This window comes from Drosophila biarmipes, chromosome 3R (assembly GCF_025231255.1).
Source record: "Drosophila biarmipes strain raj3 chromosome 3R, RU_DBia_V1.1, whole genome shotgun sequence".
In the NCBI taxonomy this organism is placed as follows: Eukaryota; Metazoa; Arthropoda; class Insecta; order Diptera; family Drosophilidae; genus Drosophila; species Drosophila biarmipes.
The window spans coordinates 25,023,445-25,032,460 of record NC_066616.1 but is presented as its reverse complement, the minus strand read 5'-3'; the positions used below and the strand labels follow the sequence as shown (position 1 = coordinate 25,032,460).

Genomic DNA, 9,016 nt, shown 5'->3' with positions numbered 1-9,016 from the left:
CCGGAAGTGCTAAGAAAATAAACGGAAACGTCTTAGAAGATAATGAACAAATATAAGATGGATAATATCAAATGAATATTAATAATAATCTATTTATTCTTGGATTTTAGTTTTCATATTTTAAACAATTAGTCTATGGTTTTCGTTAACATTTTTTTCAATTATAGGTACTACTAATGAATAATTATTGATTATGTGTTGGAATTCATTTAGCTGAGTATTAGCTCACAATGTAACAATGTAACTAATAAAAATTTAATTGAAAATGCCGATAGTTATTGTGCTGGTATTTATTTAAAACGAATTCCCAAAAATTTAACGATTATATAAACCATGTAAGTCCCCCAACCCCTCTGATGAATAGCCATCACATCACCTTGAACCACAACTTCTGCTGCGCTTTAACTAAAATGGAAAGCATTATTCCAGGCGCCCACTTAAATTAGCATATAAATAAATGACTGTCAGACATGGGAGTTTGCGGAGGGGACCTTCACATCAGCCGCACAACACACCCACTTGAAATTTCCACCAGCCCTGCATTTTCCCTTTTCCACGGCGAGAGCAACAATTTTTGTGTGATGTCAGAAAACTTTCGACGTGATTGAAATGCTTTTTAATTTTTCATCAAAATCATTTCATTGCGTCAAAATTGTTTGGGTGCTCCTCTGGGCTGCCGGCTTGATAATCCGCGCGGCACACACAACACCCACTCACGGGCATCCGGGCTCGGCACTGGGTTTGGGATTGGCATTGAAGCACCCATCTTGCTGGGACACTGAGCTCAACCTTTTCGGTGTGCTGCAATGGATTGGTTCATTTTTGGCATAATCATGCGATAGGGATTTCAAGTCTCTGCCAGGGACACGAACTTTTGGGCGTCGGTGGAAGAAACTACAGTGGTAGAGTGCTACTTAAAATAAGTAGATTAAAACTGAGTGATTTTACTGGCAGATCAATCAAAGCAGTCAATTGATACACTGGCAAAAAAGTGATATTGTATATATATAAATATTATTATATTTAGATTAAATATTAAAACATATTTAATTGCTTAAATTCGATTGAATTTGATAAACATTTTAAATAAATATTAAATTATATGTAACGACTTAAGTTATATGTACTCCCTAACTTTCTAATTAAATTTAATAAAATAATACGGAGGCAATAATATTTAAATTGGCAATAAAGTGATTAGGTTTTCTACGTTTTCTTCCAGTGTGGCGCTCATATTATGCGTTTTTAAAGCGGATTTCGAAAACATTCAACCACTGTTCGAGCGCCAAAGTCAACCTGTGACAAAAATGATGGATTATCGCTTTCGACGCTAACGTTCACATGTTTTTATTTACTCGCATACATAACCCGGCCAGAAACCTGACCCTTTTTTCGGCAGCTGCCGGGGGAATTAATAAATGTAAATCCGCCTGAGAGAGCCCCGAAAAAAGGAAGCGTTGGCCATGGCGATGCTTAAGCCACACAAAAGACCACACTAATCGCTTTTTTCTCTGTTTTTTGGTGGGCGCCACGGCCGGGATTTGGATTGGAAATGGTTGGGTTTTTGGGGTCGATGGCGGCCCGGCGACACAACTTTTACACACAGCTTTCGCTATTTAATCATTCAAATTGACTTTTCTTTTTCTTTTCCCAGGTTTTTTTTTTATTTTTCTCCAGCCCGCCTGATGGACGTTAATTTTGAAATCCCTTTTTAAACGCTGCCCAGCAGCGGTTATTCCGCAACTTGGCTCTACGCTCGCGGCTTATAAGTTTTTTAGCCTTCGCTCATTTTGTTTTTTTTTTCTTCTTCTTTTTCCGCGAATTTCCTATGCTTTTTTTGTTTTTCCACTGGCGCACTTAGAATGCGCTGAGTTTGCATTTGGCTTTCATTTTACCATTTCACCGAGCGCCATTCTTCTAGCTCTGCCCAGGCCCCCTTTTTTAGTTTTTTAATCAAGATGTTTTAAATGCGGCCACGCCAGTGAATGATGGATTCCATTTTGTCTTTTTTCCTTTCGGACCTTAGAGCTCTCGGCCTCCCCCAACAAAGTAAACAGAAAGTTGTGGCCTGCTGGCTTCGGCAAAGATTTATGCAGATAATAAAATGAGTCTTCAAATGAATAATCAAGTTTTGCATGGCTGGTCGGTTGGTTGGGTGGATGCTTGGATGGTTGGATGGTACCGCTCATAATTAAGGTCCGTCCTTGAGCCCAGTTCTTCAGTTCTGTGGATGATGGTGCAGCTTTTTCGAAATCAACCAATCCAGCTCTTTTTCTCAAAAGGCAATACAAATTTGGCGAATCCAAGTCAAGGACTGGCAGCATTTTAGCCAAATGACGATGGATTCTTAAAGAGGGCCCCCCAGCGGCAATTTGGAGTGACCTGCCTGCGTTACCTGGACAAAGTTTATGGAAAATTAAATTTTCTAGTGCTTCGCCGTTTTATTACCGAGTGGCTGGGGCTTTATTGTTACTTGCATTTGCAGGTGCAGCAGGACAATAAAATGTCGCGGGCGGATGCGGCCATAACTTTCCGGAAAACTAGAAGGGCCAAACCCGATGCCAAGGCACCAGCAACTTGTTAGACTTCCTAAGGCTCTCATTCTTTTTTGCAACTTTTTGTTTTTTTATTTTTTGTTTTCATTAAGTTCCGTGAAAAATGCGATTTTTACGCGCAGCTGCACGCGGCCATTGTGAGGGAAATATTGCAGTCGACGGACTCTCGGTGTCAGCCCGGTGGACACACTTGTTGCCATTGTTGAGATACAAAATTAACTTTTACGCTTTATTACCGCAAGAATGGTGAAAACAAAACAAATCTTAAGTTGCAACAACTGCACTGCGGAATTTGCCGCGGATAGCAGCCCTGAACTTCTGCCTTGCCACTGGCGCTGGCTGATGTTCGCTGTTTTATTTGGTCTTGTTTCCGGTGTCGCCGCTTTTTGTCGCCGGCATCCGGAGGCCATCAAAATTGCCGGAAGCGCGAGCCGGGCAGTCAGTGGCATTGTCATCAACTCAATTACATTTGCGACTCCGACTCCGGCGCTGTCTCTGCCTCCGCCTCTGTCTCTGACTCCGTGCCGCCGAAGGGAAGCTTTTGTTCGCTGACTGATGACAGGGAGCGCCTAAACAAGCCGCACAATACGCGCGGCGTCGTTGGCTTTTATCTGGCCACGCCCCCATTTCCCTACACGCCGCCTCCGCCGCCCCCAGGAACCATTGTATCCTGTCTCGTGTGACGGATGCGACAGGAAGCGCTGCGAGTCTTGATAGTCGGACTCCGGCAACAAAGGCTGCGCAAAAAAATCGAGGAAAAAAAGAAGCCAGGATCTGGGAGTTGGAAGCACCTTTCCTTGTATCTATGGCGCCATAATTTACCGCCGCCTCTGCAATCTATGGCCAGGCTGCTGCGGCAGCGGAAATGTTTCACAGAGATTAGCACAACATGTCAGCATTTTGATTTACCTGCATGGCCAGAGATTTAACCCAAACGCACACAAACACTCCACCAGGAGGCTGAACTAAGAGGCTCAGGTTCATCGAATCAGTATCAGAGTTTTGGGGTACTACGAATCAAATCAAATCGAAACGGGTAATCGAGTATCATTAGCCCGTGTTTATGTCTGCCCCTCCATTTCCAATGCAAATTGAAAGGACTGCGATACCGCATGCGAGCGGCAGGTGCTCATCTCCAGTCGGTCCTTGAGCGGATTATCCAGGCACAGGTGCGTCTCGGCATGGAGGAGATGGGTTCCGAGGCGCCGCCATTGCTGGCCCTTCGCCGTCGTCCCATTCCTGTCACACGGCTGCAGGGTAAGCTGCATCCTTAATCCCACGCCCAGGCACAGCTCCCGCTGAGTGCTCAATTGTCCAGTGCTGCGCAACATGCTCCACTGGGTGACGTCGCTGAGGTAGCAGCTCGCCAGGATCAGCTGCGAGTCCGTGTCCGAGTCCGAGTCCTTGTGTCTGGCATGCAGACACCGATCCTCATTCCGCAGCGTTCCCGTCGCCGACAGTTCGTCAAAGTGCAGCCTGCAAAATATGCCAGGATTGGTTATTTTTAATTTAATAATAACTCAGATAACTGAAGACACAGAAAAAAATCTTCATTAATTTGCAAAAAGTTTAATATTGTTATTTACCAAAAAAAAATGTAGAGTTAAATTTCTCATAAATATAATATTTTTGAAAATTTGGAATTTGATTTATATTTATTTATATAAAGCTTTTCCCTAGACATTGTGGTAAATATTGTGTATTTTAATAAAATATATATCTTATCATCTGTCAAAAATCTCCACTTATAAAAAATATTTTATGGATATAAAAAATTAAAAATTCCATGATAATATATATTCTCTATAATTGTTAGGGTAGATAATTTTTTAGATAAGCTACATATATCTAAAATAGACCACATATCATCTGTCAATATCTTCTAAAGTTTTAAATATCTTCTCAATCGTTTTGAGTCATATTCTCTAAGTAGATAATCTTTTAAGTGCTTGCCAGGGTAGATATTTCCATTATTATTATTTTATTTTCTATAATATCTTTTCCAGTGCACTGACCTTAGTTCGGGATTGACATGCCGCAGATACCATTCGAAGGGCTGGCACTGGCGCTCCCTCCGCAGCCTCTGCAGCTCGTAGTAGGTGTGATCCAGTGGAATTCGCCTGGCCACCGGCCTCAGTGCGTAGAACATATTTTTATACTCGTCCAGCCAGGACTCGGCTATGATTTTCGAGTTGCTGGAACAGAGGAATGGGGAGCAGTCCAATCAGCATGCGATTGGAATGTTTATATTAAACGGACGCTGTGCTGAAATAAATTGAAAAATACCAGAGGCGGTGCGGAGCGGCCATTTCACACCTAATCCCCGACCTCTGAGCCTCGCACTTTGAAGCACTCACTGCAGATAGGTTTCCTGGGCCGGGCTCAACTGCTGGTCCTGGTCGGATTGCGGTGGGAAGTCGAAGGCGTGGCGCCGCCGGAAGATGTGTCCGATTCGGCTGCAGGGCACGATCTCAATTTGTCCGCCGCAAAGCCACAATTTAATGGCCAGCTCGATGGACTCGCCGCCCCAGATCTGCCAGGGGATACAGCAAAATAGAAAGAGGAATGCGCTGGGAAATGTGACAGAGAAGAGCCAGCTTCTCGGACTTCGACCTAAGCAATTAGACCACTTGTCACTGGCTAATTAGGTTTACTTCCCACCTTCAGATACGAATTGAAGCTGCCTAACTTGAGGAACCAATCGCGTGACATCATCAGGACTCCGCCAGCGAAGGCTGGACTTTTGTAGGGCAGCTCGGGCAGCTCCTGGATGGCCAGCTGCCTCTTCAGCCAGTGAAAGTGCAGGGACCAGTCGAAGCCGCCCTTCAGCAACTCGTTTCCTTTCCTGTAACTCAGGGTGGTCGGGTCAATGGGGTCAAGTAGGGGGCTAACTGCTAGATGAGGGTTCATATCCAGTCGCTCCAGCAGGGGCTCCAGCCACTCCTCGTTCACCTCGCAGTGGCTGTCCAGGAAGAGCACATAGTGCCCACTGGCCAGGAAGGCGCCCCTGTTGCGCGACCAAATCAGGCCCATGCGCTTCTGGTTTCTGCGGAAGATGAGCCCCGGGTGATCTCGCAGCAGCATCGAACGCGCCTCGTTGTGGAAGCTGATCACCACACTCACTTTGGATGTCAAAGGGGGCGGAAGGTTAAAAGGACGGGTCATGCAGCTAAAAAACAATAATAGTAATGATTAACAACAATTATTATAAGACAAAAGCATCTGAGATAACAAGGAGAGGATTATATTTCTATTGACTTAAAAATATTTTATCAATAAATCTCTTAAAAAAGATGATATTGTTTAGAAAGAATATTTTAAAGCAACAATTTCTTATATGTTTTCTTACCCATAATACCTTGTTGAAGGCAGGTTACGTATTACTCCCAAAATATCACTTAAGGGAAGATTATACTGGTAAAAATTCTCAGATCTTAGCGGTGTATGGGAGATAAATTCACGCCAATCCATAAAGTGTTCCCCACTGTCGATTGCATGATGTAAGGGCTGAGAAGAACACTTAATTGAGTTAAGAGATAATTTATTAAAATCCAACCAATTAACTCACTTCGATCGCGGGTACATCCTTATATCTCTCAAAGCGTATAAATTGGTAGACCAAAATCAACTGACAGATCAAAAAGGCAATTATATAGAAAATCAAACGGCGAGGCCGACAACATTTTCCACTGGCAGACATGAGGAGTATAAAGTGATTCCGATGTGGTTTCCGCATGGCGTTCCCAGTGGTCACAAGTCGGGCCGAAAAGCGAAACTAAATCGCCGAGATTGCGACTTCACGCTCCGAATTATGTCTTCTGTTCGGCCGCCTTTCATATTATTACTTTTCCGATGTCTGTATTTGATTTTCAAGAGCTCTCTGTGTCGTCACATGCAGACTGAGAGATATTGTATCGAATGCCCCGGGCCGTGACTCGATCGAAACCCCACCATATCATCGCTTTCTGTCACACTTGTCGTTGATAAATGCTCGATAAGTCTGGCAAATATTTGTGTGCAGCGCGCAAAGGTGTTAATTGCAGCAAACGAAACTATCTATTACCCATGAGCTGTCAGGTTTTCGGGGGTTAAGGGGTTCAAGGTGTTAAGGGAAACGAACAGGTGAGCCACATGTTATCGATGATATTTCATTCATAGCCCTTGGCGCAATTTTCTATCAAACATTCACAAGTTTTTATCCAGTGGATTGTGATTGAATGTTATTGATATGGCTGAAACTATTTGGCCAAATAGCAAAAACAGCGTTTATTAAATAATTGGAATTCAACGTTCGCCATGGGGAATGCCAAGCGGCCTCATTTGTTTAAATTATTTTTGCATTATAATTGCATTATTTACTTCGTGCCTATATGTATACGTGTGTGTACAAGCGTGGAAATATTTTGCAATTCATATTTTTCGCAAGCAATTAATTGAGTGTAATGATTTGCACAATTTTCCACCCACTCATTACTGCTGATTTGTGTATTCCCCCTTCGCCATCGCCTGGCAAACATAATTGCTGGGCAACATAATAATATGATGGACTTGCAAATATAGACTATTTCCTATGTCAATCAGTTCAGTGCAAATAAATCGAGGCTGCCCGGGGGATTTCAGCGCCGGAGTGAATTAAATTGGCTACCAAATGGCCAGCGAGACTCAGTGGTTCGCTCGCATATTGGCATTGCCTTTTTATGGCCCTTTGTTGCTGCCATAAATATTTCAAAGGCCAGCGTCGCGTCGGTTACCAGGCACATCCTATATCCACCATATATCCATGGGAAGAGGAGAAAAAAAAAGGGAAAAATGTATATGGTTCATCCACAGACACCATTGTCCATATTGGTTAGCGTCCGAGTTTGCTGCTGGCCGAGGAAGGAGGAAACCCCTGCTTGTGTGATGTGATTTTATTTAAAATTGTTAGGCAAAGCGGAAGTAACTCATTCAGTTAGCAACAAAATCAGGCGCCATGCCTGGGCCAAATTGGAGTGTGACTTCCGCATTGCATTAGGGTTATACTTAGTTGTTGGCAGTCCTTGGTCCCTGGTCCTAGGTCCTGTGGCTGCTGTTCACTTGCTGATTGACTTACGTGCCTCTCGTTTTCCTCTTCGCTCTCGGGTTTGCCGTGTATTTGTGCTAACTTTTCCCCGGTTTTTACGTGCAGCGGAAATGCATTTTTCCAGTCACGTCCCAACCGACCAGACAAGTGTGCAGACAGAGCCGGAGCCGGAGCCGGAGCTGCAATTCCAGCTGGTGCCAGGTAAGACATACGCCCCCACTGAGTGGCAGCGACGTCCAAGGATTCTTTTGTTTTCGGTTGCCGTTGGCGTGGGAATTTATTAAGCCGGGCGTGATCTATGCGCTCAGGCGGGGGAGGGGGGCAGAATTAAAGTGCTTTGTAATGAATGCACTGGATGGGATATCCCCAGGACGCCCCACCTGGGTTGCCTAATTGTATGCCGGGTCGCGTGTGCAGCTTAGCAATTAATTGAGGCGCTCAAATTCAAGGGCGGCCAAGGAAACCAAATTCGATATTCAATATGTTCCTTTTCAATTTGCCGTTTTTTCTGCGCAACTTCCACGTCTTTTCTTTTCCTCTCCTATCAAAGGCAATCGCTAAAGCCGTAAAACAAATAAAAATAAAACGAAATTATGCCAATAAATGAATTATAAGGCGCACGCACCACGCGGCGTATACGCAACGCCAGTCAAAGGAATGGGCGACAATGCCTAAGTGGCATGTAAATGTGTGTCACCCAGCGAGTGGGTGGGTGTGTGGGTGAGTGGGTGTGCTATAAGGCCACTCACACACATGGCTGTCTCTGGCTGTGTGCGTTATGATAATGTTAATAGCCCAACACAGGCTTCTAAAATTTTATTAGCAGCCGGCTTAGGGAACTTTGAAAATAATAACAAAAAACCAGCTAGGAGTGCCCCTGCCTCCCCCTCTCGTTCTCTCTTTCCGCCGGCTCCTGTTGGCCATAAAGAATGTTGAGGAAATTGCTTTCTTTGCACTCGAAATGCTCGGCAGCAGCAGACCAGGCCGCTTAGCAGGGTGCACTCATTTCGAAATTGTTGCGTATTATCGTAAAATTTTACGCACACCCTCACAGACACCCAGAGACGCAGAGACGAGGTTCAAGGACGTGCGCACACATATAAATGCGTTTTTATGCACTGAACAAAATTATAACAACATCAAGGGTAATAGTATCTGGGATTGGAATGTAATATTACTTAAAGAACATGTTGTTAAGTTTATTCAAAGTTTAAAAATATTGGTATTTGAATCCTACGACATTTTGTATACTTTAATAAAAACTTTAAAATATTTATGCCTTTTCAAATAATATTTGTAACCCTACTTTCCCCGACTTATATTCAATAAATTCACTTAAAAAAATTGATAACATATTTTAGAGTTATAAAATAATCGGCTTTTTTGAAATGTAGAATAA

The 9,016-nt window shown here is 43.6% G+C and overlaps 1 protein-coding gene across 1 annotated transcript; it reads right to left on the bottom strand.

Annotated features, from left to right (window-relative positions):
* Positions 1-2,770: 2,770 nt before the first annotated feature.
* Positions 2,771-6,255, bottom strand: LOC108024844 (putative polypeptide N-acetylgalactosaminyltransferase 13). Its single transcript, XM_017094982.3, has 6 exons — positions 6,124-6,255; positions 5,905-6,062; positions 5,217-5,724; positions 4,913-5,088; positions 4,571-4,750; positions 2,771-4,031 (listed from the first exon to the last, which is right to left on the bottom strand). The coding sequence occupies exons 1-6, from the start codon at positions 6,253-6,255 to the stop codon at positions 3,617-3,619; spliced, it is 1,569 nt and encodes a 522-aa protein (XP_016950471.3). The 3' UTR covers positions 2,771-3,616.
* Positions 6,256-9,016: the final 2,761 nt, after the last annotated feature.

Bases quoted from the DNA above. Each gene is read 5' to 3' on its own strand.
- LOC108024844 (XM_017094982.3), bottom strand. From the start codon at position 6,255: ATGTCTGCCAGTGGAAAATGTTGTCGGCCTCGCCGTTTGATTTTCTAT. The intron at 4,751-4,912 runs GTGAGTGCTTCA...CCTCTGTTCCAG, and splicing joins GCCCAGGAAACCTATCTGCA to CAACTCGAAAATCATAGCCG. The intron at 4,032-4,570 runs GTCAGTGCACTG...CATATTTTGCAG, and splicing joins CATGTCAATCCCGAACTAAG to GCTGCACTTTGACGAACTGT.